General features: G+C 43.4%; 1 protein-coding gene across 8 annotated transcripts in view; it reads right to left on the bottom strand.

The window, feature by feature from the left end:
* The window catches only part of DOCK3 (dedicator of cytokinesis 3), a 735,684-nt gene extending 713,997 nt beyond the window's left edge, over positions 1 to 21,687 (bottom strand). For 7 of the 8 annotated variants that reach the window (XM_033208879.1, XM_033208884.1, XM_033208901.1 and 4 more), the window contains exon 1: positions 21,296 to 21,687. In XM_033208879.1, the coding sequence (XP_033064770.1) occupies positions 21,296 to 21,686 (391 nt within the window). In that variant the 5' untranslated portion in view covers position 21,687. The remainder of the gene's footprint in view (positions 1 to 21,295) is intronic. The other variant, XM_033208917.1, reaches the window with a different exon arrangement.
* Between the last annotated feature and the right edge of the window lie 555 nt (positions 21,688 to 22,242).

Genomic DNA, 22,242 nt, shown 5'->3' with positions numbered 1-22,242 from the left:
AGAATCGCTTGAACCCAGGAGGCAGAGGTTGCAGTGAGGCAGAGGCTGTACTCCAGCCTGGGCAACAGAGCAAGACCCCATCTCACAAATTAATCAATTAATTAATGAAAATACCAAGAGTTCTACTTACATTACAGGTTCCTTGCAACAAATGATTCACATTCTCCAAGTGCTTTGTCTAATATGTGGCAACCAGCTATCCAACAAAACCATGAAAACCTTCAAAACTGTCTCATCACATGGAGACCAAGCACCCTGAATTAAAAGACAAGCCTTTGGAATTTTTCAAAAGAAAAAAAAGATGAACCACTAAGAATAGAAGCAATTACTGGAGGCCAAGTGCAGATCAAATGTATCTGCACTTGAGAGCATCATTCTTAGTAGCTAACCACACAGCTAAAACTAAGAAGCCCTTTACTATTGGTGAAAAGTTGATCCTGCCTGCTGCTGAGGACATTTGCCATGAACTTTTAGGAGAGGCTGCAGTTCAAAAGGTGGCACACGTTCCTCTTTCGGCTAGTACTATAATTAGACAAATAGATAAAATAGCAGAATATATTGAGGTACAACTGTAAGAGAGGATTGAGTCACTGTGGTACGCAATCCAGGTTGACAAGTCTAGCAATGTCGACAAGGCAACAGTGCTTGCTTTTGTGCAATATATTTTTCAGGAGGATGCACATGAGGATATGTTGTGTGTACCTTTGCTGCCAATCAGCATCACAGCTGCAGAACTATTCAAATCTCTGAATGATTACATATCAGGAAAACTGAATTGGTCATTTTGTGTCAGTATATGCATAGATGGAATGGCTGCCATAACTGGACAGCTTTCTGATTTCACTACTCAGGTCAAAGAGGTCACTTCGGAATGTGAGTCTACGCACTGTGTCAAAAAATGACAAAAAAAAGTCGCCTAAACTTAACATTTTGCAGGATGTGATTAAAATTATCAACCACATTAAAGCACATGCCCTTAGCTCATGTCTATTTGCACAGTTCTGTGAGGAGATGGATGCGGAGCTTACATGTCTTCTCTTATATACAGAAGTGAGATGGCTTTCTAACGGTAGATCACTGGCCAGAGTTTCTGAGTTACGAGAGCAGCTCCAGTGATTTCTTTTAGAAAAACAATCACCACTGGCAGCACATTTCAGTGACACAGAATGGGACACAAACTGCTTACTTCTGTGACATATTCAACCTGCTCAATCTGTCACTTCAAGGGAGAACAACAACTGTGTTCAAATCAGCAGATAAAGTAGCTGCATTCAAAGCCAAACTGGAATTATGAGGGCGATGAGTGAACACTGGAATTTAGCAGAATTTTTTTTTTTTTTTTTTTGTGGCGTAGTCTCACTCTCTTGCCCAGGCTGGAGTGCACTGGTGTGATCTTGGCTCACTACAACCTCTGCCTCCCAGGTTCAAGTGATTCTCCTGCCTCAAACTCCCGAGTAGCTGGGATTACAGGCATCTGCCATCATGCCCAGCTATTTTTTGTATTTTTAGTAGAAATGGGGTTTTACCATGTTGGCCAGGTTGGTCTTGAACTCCTGACCTCAAGTGATCCTCCCACCTTGGCCTCCCAAAGTGCTGGAATTACAGGAGTGAGCCACTGTGCCCAGGCTTTTTTTTTTTTTTTTTTTTTTTTCTGAGACGGAGTCTTGCTCAGTCGTCCAGGCTGGAGTGCAGTGGCACAATCTTGGCTCACTGCAAGCTCTGCCTCCCGGGTTCATGCCATTCTCCTGCCTCAGCCTCCTGAGTAGCTGGGACTACAAGCGGCCGCCACCACACCCAGCTAATTTTTTTTGTATTTTTAGTAGAGACAGGGTTTCACCATGTTAGCCAGGATGGTCTCGATCTCCTGACCTCGTGATCCACCCACCTTGGCCTCCCAAAGTGCTGGGATTACAGGCATGAGCCACCGCACTGGCCTTTTTTGCCTTTTTTGTTTGTTTGTTTGTTTTTGAGACAGAGTCTTGCTCTGTTGTCCAGGTTGGAGTGCAGTGGCACAATCTCGGCTCACTGCAGCCTCCACCTCCCAGATTCAAACGATTCTCCTACCTCAGCCTTCCCAGGAGCTGGGATTACAGGTGCATGCCACCACGCCCAGCTAATTTTTGTATTTTTAGTAGAGATGGGGTTTCACCACGTTGGCCAGGCTGGTCTCAAACTCGTGACCTCAGGTGGTCCACCTGCCTTGGCCTCCCAAAGTGCTGGGATTATAGTTGTGAGTCACCACACTCGGCCAGCAGAGATTTTAAAAGAGACTGAGCCAGGGCCTTCTTTCTCCCAGCTGGTGCATGATCACCTATCTCAGCTTTCAAAAGAGTCTGAGCATTATTTCGGAACCACAAAAGACCCCCAAACTGGGAAGGAATAAATCCACGACCCATTTGTGAATAAACCAGGTGAACTGACTTTGTGCGCGCTAGAAGAGGATCAACTGCTTGAGATTAGAAATGACGGTAGCCTTTTTTTTTTTTTTTTTTTATTATTATACTTTAAGTTCTAGGGTACATGTGCATGACGTTTATATCATGTATAACTCCCCAATGCAATCCCTCCCTCCTCCCCCCTCCCCATGATAGGCCCCAGTGTGTGATGTTCCCCTTCCCGAGTCCAAGTGATCTCATTGTTCAGTTCCCACCTATGAGTGAGAACATGCGGTGTTTGGTTTTCTCTTCTTGTGATAGTTTGCTAAGAATGATGGTTTCCAGCTGCATCCATGTCCCTACAAAGGACGCAAACTCATCCTTTTTGATGGCTGCATAGTATTCCATGGTGTATATGTGCCACATTTTCTTAATCCAGTCTGTCACAGATGGACATTTGGGTTGATTCCAAGTCTTTGCTATTGTGAATAGTGCCGCAATAAACAAACGTGTGCATGTGTCTTTGTAGTAGAGTAATTTATAATCCTTTGGGTATATACCCAGTAGTGGGATGGCTGGGTCATATGGTACATCTAGTTCTAGATCCTTGAGGAATCGCCATACTGTTTTCCATAATGGTTGAACTAGTTTACAATCCCACCAACAGTGTAAAAGTGTTCCTATTTCTCCACATCCTCTCCAACACCTGTTGTTTCCTGACTTCTAATGATTGCCATTCTAACTGGTGTGAGATGGTATCTCATTGTGGTTTTGATTTGCATTTCTCTGATGGCCAGTGATGATGAGCATTTTTTCATGTGTCTGTTGGCTGTATGGATGTCTTCTTTTGAGAAATGTCTGTTCATATCCTTTCCCCACTTTTTGATGGGGTTGTTTGCTTTTTTCTTGTATATTTGTTTGAGTTCTTGGTAGATTCTGGATATTAGCCCTTTGTCAGATGAGTAGGTTGCAAAAATTTTTTCCCATTCTGTAGGTTGCCTGTTCACTCTGATGGTAGTTTCTTTGGCTGTGCAAAAGCTCTTTAGTTTAATTAGATCCCATGTGTCAATTTTTGCTTTTGCTGCCGTTGCTTTTGGTGTTTTAGACATGAAGTCCTTGCCCATGCCTATGTCCTGAATGGTACTACCTAGATTTTCTTCTAGGGTTTTTATGGTATTAGGTCTAACATTTAAGTCTCTAATCCATCTTGAATTAATTTTCGTATAAGGGGTAAGGAAAGGATCCAGTTTCAGCTTTCTACTTATGGCTAGCCAATTTTCCCAGCACCATTTATTAATAGGGAATCCTTTCCCCATTTCTGTTTCTCTCAGGTTGTCAAAGATCAGATGGCTGTAGATGTGTGGTATTATTTCTGAGGACTCTGTTCTGTTCCATTGGTCTATATCTCTGTTGTGGTACCAGTACCATGCTGTTTTGGTTACTGTAGCCTTGTAGTATAGTTTGAAGTCAGGTAGCGTGACGCCTCCAGCTTTGTCCTTTTGACTTAGGATTGTCTTGGCAATGCGGGCTCTTTTTTGGTTCCATATGAACTTTAAAGCCGTTTTTTCCAATTCTGTGAAGAAAGTCATTGGTAGCTTGATGGGGATGGCATTGAATCTATAAATCACCTTGGGCAGTATGGCCATTTTCACGATATTGATTCTTCCTATCCATGAGCATGGTATGTTCTTCCATTTGTTTGTGTCCTCTTTGATTTCACTGAGCAGTGGTTTGTAGTTCTCCTTGAAGAGGTCCTTTACATCCCTTGTAAGCTGGATTCCTAGGTATTTTATTCTCTTTGAAGCAATTGTGAATGGAAGTTCATTCCTGATTTGGCTCTCTGCTTGTCTGTTACTGGTGTATAAGAATGCTTGTGATTTTTGCACATTAATTTTGTATCCTGAGACTTTGCTGAAGTTGCTTATCAGCTTAAGCAGATTTTGGGCTGAGACAATGGGGTTTTCTAAATATACAATCATGTCATCTGCAAACAGGGACAATTTGACTTCTTCTTTTCCTAACTGGATACCCTTGATTTCTTTCTCTTGCCTGATTGCCCTAGCCAGAACTTCCAACACTATGTTGAATAGGAGTGGTGAGAGAGGGCATCCCTGTCTTGTGCCAGTTTTCAAAGGGATTTTTCCAGTTTTTGCCCATTCACTATGATATTAGCTGTGGGTTTGTCATAAATAGCTCTTATTATTTTGAGGTACGTTCCATCAATACCAAATTATTGAGCGTTTTTAGCATAAAGGGCTGTTGAATTTTGTCAAAAGCCTTTTCTGCATCTATTGAGATAATCATGTGGTTCTTGTCTTTGGTTCTGTTTATATGCTGGATTACGTTTATTGATTTGCGAATGTTGAACCAGCCTTGCATCCCAGGGATGAAGCCCACTTGATCATGGTAGATAAGCTTTTTGATGTGCTGCTGAATCCGGTTTGCCAGTATTTTATTGAGGATTTTTGCATCGATGTTCATCAGGGATATTGGTCTAAAATTCTCTCTTTTTGTTGTGTCTCTGCCAGGCTTTGGTATCAGGATGATGTTGGCCTCATAAAAAGAGTTAGGGAGGATTCCCTCTTTTTCTATTGATTGAAATAGTTTCAGAAGGAATGGTACCAGCTCCACCTTGTACCTCTGGTAGAATTCAGCTGTGAATCCATCTGGTCCTGGACTTTTTTTGGTGGGTAGGCTATTAATTGTTGCCTCAATTTCAGAGCCTGCTATTGGTCTATTCAGGGATTCAACTTCTTCCTGGTTTAGTCTTGGGAGAGTGTAAGTGTCCAGGAAATTATCCATTTCTTCTAGATTTTCTAGTTGATTTGCGTAAAGGTGTTTATAGTATTCTCTGATGGTAGTTTCTATTTCTGTGGGGTCGGTGGTGATATCCCCTTTATCATTTTTTATTGCGTCTATTTGATTCCTCTCTCTTTTCTTCTTTATTAGTCTAGCTAGCGGTCTGTCAATTTTGTTGATCTTTTCAAAAAACCAACTCCTGGATTCATTGATTTTTTGGAGGGTTTTTTGTGTCTCTATCTCCTTCAGTTCTGCTCTGATCTTCGTTATTTCTTGCCTTCTGCTAGCTTTTGAATGTGTTTGCTCTTGCCTCTCTAGTTCTTTTAATTGTGATGTTAGAGTGTCAATTTTAGATCTCTCCTGCTTTCTCTTGTGGGCATTTAGTGCTATAAATTTCCCTCTACACACTGCTTTAAATGTGTCCCAGAGATTCTGGTATGTTGTATCTTCGTTCTCATTGGTTTCAAAGAACATCTTTATTTCTGCTTTCATTTCGTTATGTACCCAGTAGTCATTCAGGAGCAGGTTGTTCAGTTTCCATGTAGCTGAGCGGTTTGGATTGAGTTTCTTAGTCCTGAGTTCTAGTTTGATTGCACTGTGGTCTGAGAGACAGTTTGTTATAATTTCTGTTCTTGTACATTTGCTGAGGAGTGCTTTACTTCCAATTATGTGGTCAATTTTGGAATAAGTGCGATGTGGTGCTGAGAAGAATGTATATTCTGTTGATTTGGGGTGGAGAGTTCTATAGATGTCTATTAGGTCCGCTTGGTGCAGAGATGAGTTCAATTCCTGGATATCCTTGTTAACTTTGTCTCGTTGATCTGTCTAATGTTGACAGTGGAGTGTTGAAGTCTCCCATTATTATTGTATGGGAGTCTAAGTCTCTTTGTAGGTCTCTAAGGACTTGCTTTATGAATCTGGGTGCTCCTGTATTGGGTGCATATATATTTAGGAGAGTTAGCTCTTCCTGTTGAATTGATCCCTTTACCATGATGTAATGGCCTTCTTTGTCTCTTTTGATCTTTGATGGTTTAAAGTCTGTTTTATCAGAGACTAGGATTGCAACCCCTGCTTTTTTTTGTTCTCCATTTGCTTGGTAGATCTTCCTCCATCCCTTTATTTTGAGCCTATGTATGTCTCTGCATGTGAGATGGGTCTCCTGAATACAGCAGACTGATGGGTCTTGACTCTTGATCCAGTTTGCCAGTCTGTGTCTTTTAATTGGAGCATTTAGTCCATTGACATTTAAGGTTAATATTGTTATGTGTGAACTTGATCCTGTCATTATGATATTAACTGGTTATTTTGCTCGTTAGTTGATGCAGTTTCTTCCTAGCCTCGATGGTCTTTACATTTTGGCATGTTTTTGCAATGGCTGGTACCGCTTGTTCCTTTCCATGTTTAGGGCTTCCTTCAGGGTCTCTTGTAAGGCAGGCCTGGTGGTGACAAAATCTCTAAGCATTTGCTTATCTGTAAAGGATTTTATTTCTCCTTCACTGATGAAGCTTAGTTTGGCTGGATATGAAATTCTGGGTTGAAAATTCTTTTGTTTAAGAACGTTGAATATTGGCCCCCACTCTCTTCTGGCTTGTAGAGTTTCTGCCAAGAGGTCTGCTGTTATTCTGATGGGCTTCCCTTTGTGGGTAACCCGACCTTTCTCTCTGGCTGCCCTTAAGATTTTTTCCTTCATTTCAACTTTGGTGAATCTGGCAATTATGTGTCTTGGAGTTGCTCTTCTGGAGGAGTATCTTTGTGGCGTTCTCTGTATTTCCTGAATTTGAATGTTGGCCTGCCCTACTAGGTTGGGGAAGTTCTCCTGGATGATATCCTGAAGAGTGTTTTCCAACTTGGTTCCATTTTCCCCCTCACTTTCAGGCACCCCAATCAGACGTAGATTTGGTCTTTTTACATAATCCCATACTTCTTGCAGGCTTTGTTCATTTCTTTTTCTTCTTTTCTTTTGGTTTCTCTTCTCGCTTCATTTCATTCATTTGATCCTCAATCGCTGATACTCTTTCTTCCAGTTGATCGAGTCGGTTACTGAAGCTTGTGCATTTGTCACGTATTTCTCGTGTCATGGTTTTCATCTCTGTCATTTCGTTTATGATCTTCTCTGCATTAATTAATCTAGCTGTCAATTCTTCACTTTTTTTTCAAGATTTTTAGTTTCTTTGCGCTGGGTACGTAATTCCTCCTTTAGCTCTGAGAGGTTTGATGGAGTGAAGCCTTCTTCTCTCATCTCGTCAAAGTCATTCTCTGACCAGCTTTGATCCGTTGCTGGCGATGGGCTGCGCTCCTTTGCAGGGGGAGATGCGCTCTTATTTTTTGAATTTCCAGCTTTTCTGCCCTGCTTCTTCCCCATCTTTGTGGTTTTATCTGTCTCTGGACTTTGATGATGGTGACGTACGGATGGGGTTTTGGTATAGGTGTCCTTCCTGTTTGATAGTTTTCCGTCTGACAGTCAGAAGGACTGTCTGTTGGTCTGTTGGAGATTGCTTGAGGTCCACTCCAGACCCTGTTTGCCTGGGTATCAGCAGCAGAGGTTGCCGAAGATAGAATATTGCTGAACAGCGAGTGTACCTGTCTGATTCTTTCTTTGGAAGTTTCCTCTCAGGGGTGACGCCACCCTGTGAGGTGTGGGGTGTCAGACTGCCCCTAGTGGGGGATGTCTCCCAGCTAGGCTACTCAGGGGTCAGGGACCCACCTGAGCAGGCAGTCTGTCCGTTCTCGGATCTCAACCTCCGCGTTAGGAGATCCACGGCTCTCCCCAAAGCTGTCAGACAGAGTCGTTCGCGTCTGCACCGCCCCCGCTCTTTCCCCTAATGGGCTGCAGCTGTGCGCTGTCCGCAGAGGTAGAGTCTACAGAGACAGGCAGGCTTCCTTGAGCTGCTGTGAGCTCCACCCAGTTCGAGCTTCCCAGCGGCTTTGTTTACCTACTTAAGCCTCAGCAATGGCGGGCGCCCCTCCCCCAGCCTCGCTGCTGCCTTGCGGATAGATCGCCGCAGACGGCTGTGTTAGCAGTGAGGGAGGCTCCGTGGGCGTGGGACCCTCCCGGCCAGGTGTGGGATATATTCTCCTGGTGTGCCTGTTTCCTTAAAGCGCAGTATTGGGGTGGGAGTTACCCGATTTTCCAGGTGTTGTGTGTCTCAGTTCCCCTGGCTAGGAAAAGGGATTCCTTTCCCCCTTGCGCTTCCAGGTGAGGCGATGCCTCGCCCTGCTTCAGCTCACGCTGGTCAGGCTGCAGCAGCTGACCAGCACCGATTGTCCGGCACTCCCTAGCAAGATGACCCCAGTACCTCAGTTGAAAACGCAGAAATCACCAGTCTTCTGTGTCGCTCGCGCTGGGAGTTGGAGACTGGAGCTGCTCCTATTCGGCCATCTTGCCGACGGTAGCCTTAATAGTATGTTTGGGACAACTTCAAATCTCCATATATTCTGGGTTAGAGTCAAGGCGGAATATCCTGAGATTTCCACAAAAGCACTGAAAAGCCTGCTTCCATTTCCAACATCTTATTTTTGTGCAGCAGAGTTTTCTGCAGTGATGGCAACCAAAGTGAGACTAAGGCATTGACTGGACATAAGCAACACACTTCTGGTGTCACTGTCTTCCGTCACCCCCAGATGCAGGAAAACAAGTTCAGGGCTCCCGTTGATTCTACATCATGGTGAGTTGTATAGTTGTTTCATTATACATTTCAATGTAATAAAAATAGAAATAAAGTACACAATAAATGTAGTGCACTTTAATCATTCCAAAACCATCCCCTCATCCTGTCCAAGGAAAAACTACCTTCCATAAAACCAGCCCCTGGTGTCAAAAAGGTTGGGGACTGCTGTATAAAGGATTAATATCCAAAAAAATATAAAGAACTCCTATAACTCAACAACAAAAAACCAAACAACTCAATTAGAAAATGGGCAAGGCTTTGGAGATGCCAATGCCCCCCAAAGCTCCCTGCCACCAGCCATGGTCAACCCCACCATGCTCTAGGCCATGGACAGCCCTTGAGCCACGTGTCCTTTGAGCTGTTTGCAGACAAAGTTCCAAAGACAGCAGAAAACTTTCATGCTGCAACCACTGGAGAAAAAGGATTTGGTAATAAGGGTTTCCGCTTTCATATAAATATTCCAGAGTTTTTGTGTCAGGGTGGTGACTTAACACACCATAATAGTGTGGCAATTTTCATAATGGTGTGGCAACATCCATAGGAAAAACTAGCAATTTTCCTAAGATGTGAGCGAGGAAGAAACAAATATCCCTGTATTAATGTTATAACCATCGTAATCACTTGTCTGTATTAATAATGTCAAATCACCAGAAACTCAGTTAAACAACTGATACTCAAGAAGCGGAACTGGGGCTGGGCGCGGTGGCTCACGCCTGTAATCCCAGCACTTTGGGAGGCCGAGGCGGGCGGATCACAAGGTCAGGAGATCGAGACCACGGTGAAACCCCGTCTCTACTAAAAACACAAAAAAAATTAGCCGGGCGCGGTGGCTGGCGCCTGTAGTCCCAGCTACTCAGGAGGCTGAGGCAGGAGAATGGCGGGAACCTGGGAGGCGGAGCTTGTAGTGAGCCCAGATCGTGCCACTGCACTCCAGCCTGGGTGACAGAACGAGACTCCGTCTCAAAAAAAAAAAAAGAAGAAGCGGAACTGGTAGTAGGGGACCTTTCACTTTTGTCATGCTTGAGGATTTACTCCTCTCAAGCATGTATCAATTTTGAAATTATTCTTTTTTTTTTTGAGATGGAGTCTCGCTCTGTCGCCCAGGCTGGAGTGCAGTCGCGCGATCTCCACTCACTGCAAGCTCCGCCTCCCGGGTTCACGCCATTCTCCTGCCTCAGCCTCCCGAGTAGCTGGGACTACAGGCGCCCGCCACCACGCCCAGCTAATTTTTGTATTTTTAGTAGAGACAGGGTTTCACCGTGTTAGCCAGGATGGTCTCGATCTCCTGACCTCATGATCCGCCCGTCTCGGCCTCCCAAAGTGCTGGAATTACAGGCGTGAGCCACTGCGCCCAGCCGAAATTTTTCAAAATGCAAGTCTGCGGAGGAAATAATGCTCTATTATAACAAAGACGCAGAAAACAAGTACCCTCACTGTCCTGGAGGGCAATCTGACAACGGTTAATTTCAAACAACCAACTGCTCAAAAGTAGGAAAGTAAGTAAAGGATAGTATATATGTATTACAGAACGGCAGTTTTAAAAGTGAAGAATCCAGATATAAGAACATGTTCAGGCCGGGCGCGATGGCTCAAGCCTGTAATCCCAGCACTTTGGGAGGCCGAGATGGGCGGATCACGAGGTCAGGAAATCGAGACCATCCTGGTTAACACAGAGAAACCGCATCTCTACTAAAAAAAAAAAAAAAAAAAACTAGCAGGTGGCGGGCGCCTGTAGTCCCAGCTACTTGGGAGGCTGAGGCAGGAGAATGGCATAAACCCGGGACGCGGAGCTTGCAGTGAGCTGAGATCCAGCCACTGCACTCCAGCCTGGGCAACAGAGCGAGACTCCGTCTCAACAACAACAAAAAAAAAAAGAACATGTTCAAAATACAATAGATTTAAAATAAAAGTAGATCATAAGACAATATAAGCAGTACGGTTCCAAATTTATTTTAAATGCCTACTTAAATGTATATACAAAAAAAAAAAAACTAAAAAGATATGCCAATATGTTGAGAGGTACTGTCTGGGTAACGAAAATAAGACATCACCTTTATGTTCTTTTTTGTATGTTTTTCTGTATTTACTGACATTTCTGTAATGATATATATGTTATGTAATCAGAAGGAAAATGTTACATAGGAAAATAAAAAGCTCAAATGTATTCAAGATACTGAGTTCACAATATAGGAAAGACTAGATGTTATATTTTAGAAAAAATTCTAACAAAAATAGACAAAATCCTTTCTTGGTGCTCTTAAAGGTTTAACCTTGAATTCCCTGGAAAAGTCACTCATCCAAAACACAGCATTCCCCAAAGATGTCAAACAAAAGAGGTATTGTCAGGATAAGTTCAAACTGCATCCCAATTACCTACTCTAAGATTTCTGGATCACTGTTGTGATGACTGTGAAACTGGAGGTGAGAGAGAGGGATTCATACTGGAATCCTAAGGCTCCCACTCAAAATCTGTCATTTGAACTTAGCCATAGGCACTAAACCTCTCTAACAGGCTCAAGAAAGAGAAAGGGCAAGAGAAAAAAAGAAGTATACTCATGATGTCACAAATTTCTAACAATCAAATATTATTACGTTTACAGCCTGCCTTTTAAAATACCATCAGGATTAATAAAACAAAATAAAATTCTTCACTAGGTTGGATTCTTAATTAAGCATTCACCAGTCACTCACTATGAACTAGGTCCTGATGATACAAACATGAAGACAAAGTTCCTTATCCTCAAGAAACTCAGTCCCTGAGGCAGAGATGCAATTAAGCATGATCTAAAAGGCTAAATGCCATACTAGAGGTTGGTACTAACTGCAGTAGAAGCAGCAATGCTTATTTATATCAGGCAGAGTGGGAAAAGGCATAAAAAAGAGATGACATTTGAGCTTTTTCAGTTAACATTCCCCAAGCAGAGAAAGGGAATCATGGGATTCCAATGATATAACAACACCCAGAGCAAAGCAATAAAGGTAGGAACATTATAGCCCTGTCTGGAAAAGGATGAGTTGCTCAGCATATCTAGAGCATAGAAAATGTGGAGAGAGACCGGGCACGGTGGCTCACGCCTATAATCCCAACACTTTGAGAGGTCAAGGCAGGCAGATCACTTGAGGTCGGGAGTTCAAGACCAGCCAAGAGAAGAGGGAAGAGGGGAGAGAGGAAAGGGGAGAGGGGAGACGGGAAAGGGGAGAGGGAAGAGGGGAGAGAGGAAAGGGGAGAGGGAAGAGGGGAGAGAGGAAAGGGGAGAGGGAAGAGGGGAGAGGAAGAGGGGAGAGGGAGAGGGGAGAGGGAAGAGGGAGGGGGGTCAGGGAGAGGAGAGCAGGGAGGGGAAAGGAGAGGAGGGGAGGGGAGAGAAAATGTGGAGAGAATGTCAGAAACAAAACTCTGAGAAAAGTTTAGTGCCACCCTTCCTCCTGTACAGGAAGACGAAAATAAAGTTAACATCTTTTCAAAGCTGGTATTTCTTTCTCATTCCCCATGCCTTAGTAAGTCCACACAGACCTTTTAGCAGCATCTTTCCCCCTTGTTAAAACACCGTAGCCATGAACTAAGGCTAAGGACCCCATCCTAACCCCAAACATTATCAAGTTCACAAAGGTGGCACAGCTGGCACTATCATAAAATGTTCATACAGATAATCTGCATTCAAATCACAACACTGCAAACACTACTTGTTTATACACTAGACATAATTTCCCCCGAGGACAATAAAATTTTCTTCCTCTCCTGTCCAACACTTTTTTTTTTTTTTTTTTTGAGAAGGAGTCTCACTCTGTCGCCCAGTTTGGAGTACAGTGGCACGATCTCAGCTCACTACAAGCTCCGCTTCCCGGGTTCATGCCATTCTCCTGCCTCAGCCTCCCGAGTAGCTTGGACTACAGGCACCCGCTACCACGCCCAGCTAATTTTTTCTATTTTTTACTACAGACAGGGTTTCACCATACTAGCCAGGATGGTCTCGATCTCCTGACCTCGTGATCCGCCCACCTCAGCCTCCCAGAGTGCTGGGATTACAGGCTTGAGCCACTGCGCCCGGCCCTGTCCAACATTTTTATTAGCCACTTGGAAAAACACAGAAGACAAACTGTGTAAAGGTTCAAAGAAAATATAGTAATATCTTGGATCACAAACGTAAGCTTCAAAAAGATTTGACAGGTTGTACTCACGAGCCAAATACAGTGGTTAAAATGTTAACAGAAATATAAAATATTGTTTAAATGAAACTAAAATTTTACATTTCTGTTTAATATCATACAAGTTCAGGATGGAGGGGATATAGCTTGACCTCAGTTCATATAAAATAAAACTTAGAGTTGTTAAAATTTCAGTATCAGCAATTAGTGTGAAATGGCAGCTCAGAAGTCTCTAAAAATCAGTCTTTATATCACATTAACAAAAATGTCCAATTCAGTGCTACAAATATGTGTGTAAAACCTTCTGCATGCCTGGTTCTGAGGTGCATCGGCCAAGAATACAAAGATAGGCCAGGCACGGTGGCTCACGCCTGTAATCCCAACACTTGGGAGGATCACGGAGTCTTACTCTGTCACCCAGGCTGGAGTGCAATGGTGCGATCTCAGCTCACTGCAACCTCTGCCTCCCAGGTTCAAGCGATTCTCCTGCCTCAGCCTCCCGAGTAGCTGGGATTACAGGCGTGCACCACCACGCCCAGCTAATTTTTGTATTTTTAGCAGAGGCGGGGTTTCATCATGTTGACCAGGCTGGTCTCAAACTCCTGACCTCAAGTGATCCACCCACCTAGGCCTCCCAAAGTGCTGGGAATACAGACATGAGTCACTGTGCCTGGCCCAAGATAACAATTTTAAATGTATTTTTTTATTGTAGGTCATAGTCAAAAGTTGGAAAGACATTGGTCTAATGAAACAGGATAAAGTATACATATCACTATAAACTACAAAGTATAACAGGATTTAACAGAATAAAATATATCTGGTTGGAGAAAGAGAGGGGTAGGGCCAAGAATCTAGGAAAGGATTTACAGAGATAACAATATATGAGAGAAGTCTTGGCAGGCTGGAAATAATTTAAGAAATAAAGACATGGGGGAAAGGCACTCTGTGTAGAAGGAACAATATAAACAAAGCCATGATGCAGCAAATAAGTGTTTAATGGTCCTGGGACATGGCAGCACTGGTTATAAGTTAAGCACAAACAGAAGAACCTGAGGAAAGTTCAGTTTGGCTAACGTGTAAAGTATTAACAAGTCCGTGGATGAGGCTGAACATGCACATCTGAACCATAACATAAAAGTGCTGGATACATGATAAACAATGAATGCTAGCTATTCCAACTAGTCTTAGCTCTGGGTCCTTAAACCATATTATCTCTAAGATTTCTTAGAGTTCTAAAATTTATGACTTACCGAAGAGCTATGATACAAGTTATTTATATGCAGGCACAGAACAAGGACTTATAAGAAACTACAGGGAGTCATTACTCTACTCAATAAGAAAGAATGTTCTCATTACAGCTAACAATAAAATGGGTTGTCCCAAAAAGTAGTGAGGGCACTGGCAATAGATATGTTTGAATATAGGCCAAATACATATCTGCTGAAGGTATGGTACTAAATCAGTACTATCAAGTTCTGTGTTTATTACACTCTAATTCTTCTATCATGTTGGTTCTCACTTATTAGCAAGAGCTCATGAACGAGTTCCAAAGGGAGAGGGAGAATCATATTGAAGTAGGAGGATGGGATTTTATTCCATTGTAGATAAGCAGGAAAATGGGAAGCTTCTGAATGACATTTCCCAACATAGTAATTATCTTTACTAGAGTATACTAAGGTGTGATATAGCAAATCAACTGCAAGTACTTAGCTAAAATAATTTGGTGATGTATAAAAAAAAATTTTAAGGTTTTAAGAGCTAAAATATGTGAAAAAAATACTTGCTTTTCCAGGCAAAAGCTGTCAAAAGGGGGTATGCAAACACTTAAATGCATAATCATAAACAGGTTTGGTTTGTTCATTACAATAAAAGCATAACATTGGAATTAAATATTGGGAATAATTTCAGATCATTCTTAAAGAATAAAGACACAAAAATTTTTTTAAATTCAAAATACAAGCTATTAAAAATTAAAATTTAGCACCAATATAAAAATATGGTATGAAGATAAAGTAGTTTCTAACTCAATGACCATTCTTTTGAGACTGTCCTGCTTCAGAATGCATCTAATACTACACAGAAATAGGTGCCATGTTTACAATTTAACTTAATGTTTCTAAATCATAGTCTAATACTGCATGATAAAATGAACTAGAAATCTGAAGTCTACTGAATAGACTTAAGATGATTAAAAACTTAAACATAAGACCCAACACTATAAAACTACTAAAAGAAAACATAGGAAAAATGCTTCAAGACATTCATCTAGGCAAAGATTTTATGACTAAGACCTCAAAAGCACAGGCGACAAAAACAAAAATAGACAAATGGGGCTACATTAAACTAAAAGCTTCTGTACGGCAAAGGAAACAAACAGTAAAGAGACAATCTACAGAATGGGAGAAAATATCTGCAAACTATTTATCTGATAAGGGACTAAAATACAGAATATACAAGGAACTCAACAGCAAAACCAAACAATCCCATTAAAAAGTAGGCGACAGGCCGGGTGCGGTGGCTCAAGCCTGTAATCCCAGCACTTTGGGAGGCCGAGACGGGCGGATCACGAGGCAGGAGATCGAGACCATCCTGGCTAACACGGTGAAACCCCGTCTCCACTAAAAAAATACAAAAACTAGCCGGGCGAGGTGGCGGGCGCCTGTAGTCCCAGCTACTCAGGAGGCTGAGGCAGGAGAATGGCGTAAACCTGGGAGGCGGAGCTTACAGCCACTGCACTCCAGCCTGGGCGACAGAGCAAGACGCCATCTCAAAAAAAAAAAGTAGGTGACAGGCTGGGCACAATGGCTCATACCTGTAAACCCGCCACTCCTCAGGAGGGAGGGCCTCTTGAGGCCGGGAGCTCAAGACCAGCCTGAGCAAAATAGCAAGACCCAGTCTCTACAAAAAAAAAATTTAAACTAGCTGGGCATGGTGGCACAGAACTGTTGTCCTAGTTACTGGAGAGGATGGCTTGAGCCCAGGAGTTCAAGGTTACCGTGAGCTACGATCATGCCATAGCACACTAGCCTGGGTGACAAAGCAAGACCTCATCTTTAAAAAAAAAAAAAAAAAAGAGCAGGGTGCGGTGGCTCACGCCTGTAATCCCAGCACTTTGAGAGGCCAAGGCGGGCAGATCACTTGAGGTCAGGAGCTCAAGACCAGCCTGGCCAATATGGTGAAACCCCGTCCATCTCTACTAAAAATACAAAAAAATTAGCCAGGCGTGGTGGTGCGCACCTGTAATCCCAGCTACTCAGAAGGCTGAGACAGAAGAATCACTTGAACCCAAGAAGTGGAGATTGCAGTGAGCCGAGATCATACCACTGCATTCCAGCCTGGGTGTCACAGCAAGACTCTGTCTAAAAAAAAAGAAAAGAGAAAGAAAAAAAAAGAAAAGAAAAGAAAAAGAAAAAGGAAAAAAAGTTAAAAAGTCCAATACAGAAATAAAATTCCTTAAATGTAACTATCCAGTTTAAACAGAAAACTGTGGAGTATATCTCATCTTTCAACAGAGTCATATACTACTGACACATTCTTCTCAGAGGACACGGTGTAATAATACAATCTGTGGCTTAGAATCTCAAAGTTCTATGTTCAAATCTCAACTCAGCACTTACTACCTAAAGTACCTTAGATCAGTTACTTAATTTCTCTCAGCTAAAGCTTCTTTCTCATCTGTTTAAAAAAGAGGGGAGAGGTGGTGATATAGTGTAAAGCTCAAGTAGAATCATGAATGTGGAAGTTCCCCATAAACACTAAACAAGACATCAAGCACATCCTCACTTTTCAGAACAAAATAAAGTCATAGGTATATGAAATCTTTCCTACCCCTAGTGGATGATGTCTTTACCTCTAAAGGGGTATTGAGGTCCTTCCAGAGGTTGCAAAGGTTGGGCTTCCCTCGCTGAATAAATACCTAAAGAGCATACTGTTTTCAGACAGTGTGAATTCTAGTACATTTACCAACAAATTTACTCAAATTTTGTGAACACTAATTATTTCAGATCTGGTTTCAAGGATCTATTCCCTCCCCACCTTCAGATTATTTTCCTGCACCACAGGATCTTTACAAGTTTCTTTTAAGGACTCAGGGTTCGTTTTTTTGTTTGCTTTGTTTTTTGTTTTGTTTTTAAGTGCTTTTCTTCCCTCTCTGGGGAAACCTAACCAAAAGGAAATTAGGTAAAAATAATGCATAAAATATGCATTACTTTTTAAATAGGAAAAAATATAACATTACAAAACTAAAATGTAAGGTCTTCAGATTGGTAATGAGAAAAATTTTTTATGTTCTACTAAAAGGGATTAAGAAAAAATAAGCAATAAATGCTCTAAATTATTTAAAAATTTGCCTTAGCTGGGCACAGTAGTTCACAGGTATAATCCCAGTGACTCGGGAGGCTGAGATGGGAGGATAACTTGAAGCCAGCAGTTTGAGACAAGCCTGGGCAACATAGCAAGACCATGTAACTAAAAAATACTTTTTTAATTAAAATTTTAAAATTACCCAGGCAAGGCTGGGCATGGTGGCTCACACCTGTAATCCCAGCACTTCAGGAGGCCAAGGCGAGTGGATCATGAGGTCAGGAGATCGAGGCCATCCTGGCTAACACGGTGAAACCTCATCTTTGCTAAAAATACAAAAACAAAATTAGCCAGGCATGGTGGCGGGCACCTGTAGTACCAGCTACTCGGGAGGCTGAGGCAGGAGAATGGCACGAACCCGGGAGGCGGAGCTTGCAGTGAGCCAAGATCACACCACTGTACTCCAGCCTGGACAACAGAGCAAGACTCCATCTCAAAAAAAGGAAAAAAAAAATATTAGCCAGGCAAGGTGGTAAACACCTGTAGTTCCAACTACTAGGGAGGCTGCAGTGGGAGGATTGCTTGAGCCCAGGAGTTCAAGGCTGCAGAGAGCTATGATCATGCCACTGCACTCTAGCCTGGATGACAAGAGCAGGATCTCATTTCTCAAAAAAAAAAAAAAAAATTGCCCATGACAGCAGCAGCATAAACAAGATGACCTTCTGAAGCAGCTTCCACTTCTAAGACGTCAAACTAATACATACTCAAACCTTTACTGCTTCTCTATTCAAGGAGTTTAATTATAAACATTCTTGTTTTAAAAATTGTTTGGTGTTTGTTGCTCCTGCTGTTGCTCCTGTTAGAGGGTAAGAAAAGTATTTTCTTGGTTTTTGTATTCTACATTTGGTACTTTGGGTACAGTCAGTATAGGGAAAGACAGGTATTTCACAAAAATAGCTGGATTTTTCTCACCTAATACACTTTAGAGCAGGAAGCTTCTTGGAAAGGTAGAATAAAGAATGGAAGGATGCAGGACTTTCCAAGCATTCATGGCAACAGAAAGGAAAGCAGAGATTCTCTAAGAGGGAAAGAGACATAAGAAGTCAAAACATGGGCGAATGGGTAAGGTAAAGAACAGTACCTTACAGTACCAGAGAAAGAAAGCAAGACAGTCAAGTGTGTCACAAAATACTGCCCACTGCCAAGAAGAAAATTAAGGAAAATATACAATCGTTGAAAGACAAAAAAAAATATTAACAATCTTTGGGATTCAGTTTCTTCATCTGTGACAGTCTTAAGACTACTCTGGGAATCGACATGGGGTTACCTAAGTGAGAGTCCCGGGCACATTGACAGGCTGATCACTGACCCTCAGAAAAGGATAATGTCCTCCCCACTGCCTAAAGTCACTCACAGAATATTACAATGGAAAGGGGAGCTCAGTAATCACCTCATCCTAAATGAATAAGCCAAACAATTCAGTTGTTGTACAGAATTCTTATATTATAAAAAATTTAATAAGATATTACTATAGGATCTCAAAGCCTTACCAATGTCAAATACAAATGAACAGCTGCAGTGGAAAAAACCCCTTTGTACTGCTGCAACAGGAGACTCCTTCCCTCACTAACATCAGGGCAAAAGGAGGCCCTCCAGGCCCTCCTCCACAAATTTCTCCAAATTGGTAGGAAGTTAAGTATAAGGGGTCTTCCTCCCTGCTATATGGTTATAGGTTGACAAACAGAGACAGAAATCTGTGCTCCAACTTAGTCATAAAAATCAAAGCTGAAACTCAAACATTTTCTCACAGGAAAATGATAATGGTTAAATTTTCAAGCTAGCCTTCATAGCAATTAAATGATGCGGCAAAAATGCCATTTTAATTGACTATTTTTCTCATAAGTATAATGTATAAGCTACTTTATAAAGTGGACTTTATGAAAAGGTCTAGAAGTGTAGCCCTAACATCCTTACGGTAAAAAAAAAAAAAAAAAAAAATGTGTCCTGAGTTTTAAACAATTTATACAAAAACTTTTAGATCATAACTAAGGAGGGGACAGTAGAAGACTGTGAGATAAATAGGGAGAGAGTTGCTTGGTTTGGTCGAAAAGGCATCTAAATTATACTAAACCACAGCTGCTATGAAAATGTCTTCAGTGTAACTGTCTCTCTCATTTAGCAAGCATTTAAGCTCTGCCCTGAGCCCAATGCAGTGGCCTCCCAAAAGGAGTAACAATTTTTCTAAAGCTAAACACACAGTCCTGGGAATGCAAGAATTCCGTTGCATCTTGCTGGGTAAATCACACACCAAATCCTAGTGCTTTCAGATTCACATGTACCTATCTTGATTACCTTGCATTGGCTCTGTCTCAGAACTAACACACTTAGTGTTATTAGTCTAAATACTAAGGGGAAAAGAAGAAACTAACGCTTATTAAGCATTCAGCATGTTCTCATTTCACTTTCACAACCCTGTAAGATAGGTAAACATTATCCCCAATTTATACATTAAGAAAATGATGTTAAATTACTTGCCCACACCACCAGTAAAGAGAAGCTAGGACTCTGAATTCCACTTTGTCCACTATTCAAGGGCTCCTCCCCACCCCAAAAAAAAGGGCTCCTCTCCCCTCCAAAAAAATCAATCATGGGGTGCCACTGGAGAGTTGACCACTCACATTAATTACTTGTTATTCTAGTTCAGCAGTTCTGGGAGCGAGTTATGGAGAAGAAAAACCACCAACTCCTCATTTCACAGAATCAATTCAGTATTCAGGGAATACTCTAAGGGGTAAAATGTCCTTAGAGGTGAATCCTAGCTCTTCGCATCATTTCCCAATTCCTTCTCAATAGAGACTCTAGGACCAGAGCTCCCGTTATCACCTCCATCCTAGCATAGCTAATTGTTTCACAAAGTTTCCTTTTAAAACAAGACTTTCTACCAGAATAGAAGACCTCTCTGCTGGTCCTCAAATTTAAATAAATTTCATTTTCACACGATAACCTGCCTAACAGCATTCCAAAACACTCGTTACCACCGCAGTTTCAAGTTATTTTGTAGTGAACTGTGAATTAAATCTTGACTAAATTGCAGTAAAGATGAGAAACAAAAATCTGTTTAGACAGATTTCCTATCTAAAATTTTCCATTACGAGCTTAGGAAAAACAAAACCTGTACACTCAACATTTTAAATCTGTTTCTAACTGAACAAGATGATAGGTGATGCAATGAGGCTTAACTCTATCATGTAATTGACACAAAAAACTAAAATTGTAAAACATTCAATACTTTAAATAACTGAATATTCTTTTTAAAGAAGTAGAATACTGTAAGAGTTATTTAGCTTCTGGAGTTTAACACTTATAACAGATAAAAAAAGGTTTCTAAGAGGAATAGGGTCTCATCTGAAAACACGTTTTAAAAAAAACCGTGTCTATAAAATATCTAAACATTGATACATGTCCAAAAACATTTCCCATTGTAAAGTATTACTTCTAATACTAACGGCAAAACAAAACAGATCAAACATTTGCAGTCAAATGTCCAAATTTTTGAACTGGGAAAATGATGTCAACGTTTTTCATCCGTTTAAGGTTCCAGACCAAAAATAAACAGCCACCGGGTTCATCAATTCAGGTGCGGAAACTCATTAAAATTGAGCTTCTGGAGCGAAAAAAACATATTCCCAGAATTTGGCTTCTCGGGTAAAATTGCCCCGTGGCCCACACCAGAAACCTCGGGCAACTGCCCGGGCCTTGCCCACCCCTCCCGCGGGCCGCACCTGCCAAGGCCGCACCGCCAGCGCCCCCTGCCGCCCTCTCTGCACAGAGACCCGCGCCCACCCCCGCACCCGCACCCGCACCCGCCCCCACCCCGCGCTAGCCCGGCGCCGAGGCCGCGCAGCCTGCGGGCAGGGGCGGGGGCGAGAGGATGCGAATCTAGGCGGGGCCGGGAGCTGGGCGCGTCCCTGAGAACCCCAGTCAAGGCCAGGCCGGAGCCTCACCTACCTACGCCGTATTTCTCCTCCTCCGTGGGGGTCCACATGACCGTGCCGGGCGCGGCCCCGCGGGCGCGGCAACCGGGCGACAACGCGGCGGGGACGGCCGCGGGCCCGGCTGTGGCGCACCGCGAGTCGAGGCGGGGACGGTCAGGCAGCGCGGGGCAGTGGGCGGCGCATCCCTCACAGGCCGTCCGGGATGCCGCCGCCACCCCCTCCACGTCTGGACCGCGAGGCTCCGCGGGTGGCCCAGCAGCCCCTGGCGGCGCGGGCGAAGGCTCGCCACCTGTCCGTCGCCGCTGCTCCCGTGCCGCCGCTTGCTTCCTCACAGCTCCGCCGCCGGGCTCCCGGCGCCGCCGCGGCTCGGCTCGCCCCAGCGGGCTCGCAAGACGCCCGCGCATGCGCCACTCCCTGCCGCGCAGGGGCTCGCGCTGCCCGGGCTCGCGCCGTCCCGAGCCCGCGCGCGAATCCACGCGCCGCTGCTGCGCGCCAGCAGAGGGAAATCCGCGAGAAGCTATTGGACTGCCCGGCCCCGGACCGGCTTCTTCGCTGGTCTGGGGCCCTCAGCTGCAGCAAACTCCCGAGGGAGCGAGGCCGGTCAGGTGGGCGACTCCCTCTACCCGGACTCCAGACTCGCTTCCGCTTCTAGTGCCTCCTGCCTGCGTCCGGAGATGGCCACAGGCCTCCTGCTCGGAGAGGGAAGATCTGGAAAAGGAGGAGACGACACCATTTTCAGACCCATCCCAGTGTCACCCACAGTCGGAAAGGTCCCCGGAGCCACCCTGTGCATTCCCAGGGTCCGCAGGGTGGAGTCGCCACGAGGGAACTAGGTGGGGTGCACTCGTGGCCGCCTCTCCTGGATACCCTCTGGGCTGAGGCCGCTGACACCTGGGTTCTTGCTTCTCTGAGTTGGCCTCAGTGGTGAATGTTTGGGGCCAGAACAATCACAGCTGCCTT

Source organism: Trachypithecus francoisi, unplaced genomic scaffold (assembly GCF_009764315.1).
Source record: "Trachypithecus francoisi isolate TF-2019V2 unplaced genomic scaffold, Tfra_2.0 Lachesis_group0, whole genome shotgun sequence".
In the NCBI taxonomy this organism is placed as follows: domain Eukaryota; kingdom Metazoa; phylum Chordata; class Mammalia; order Primates; family Cercopithecidae; genus Trachypithecus; species Trachypithecus francoisi.
Note: the sequence above shows the minus strand (reverse complement) of the source record. Positions and strands in the feature narration are given on the sequence as shown.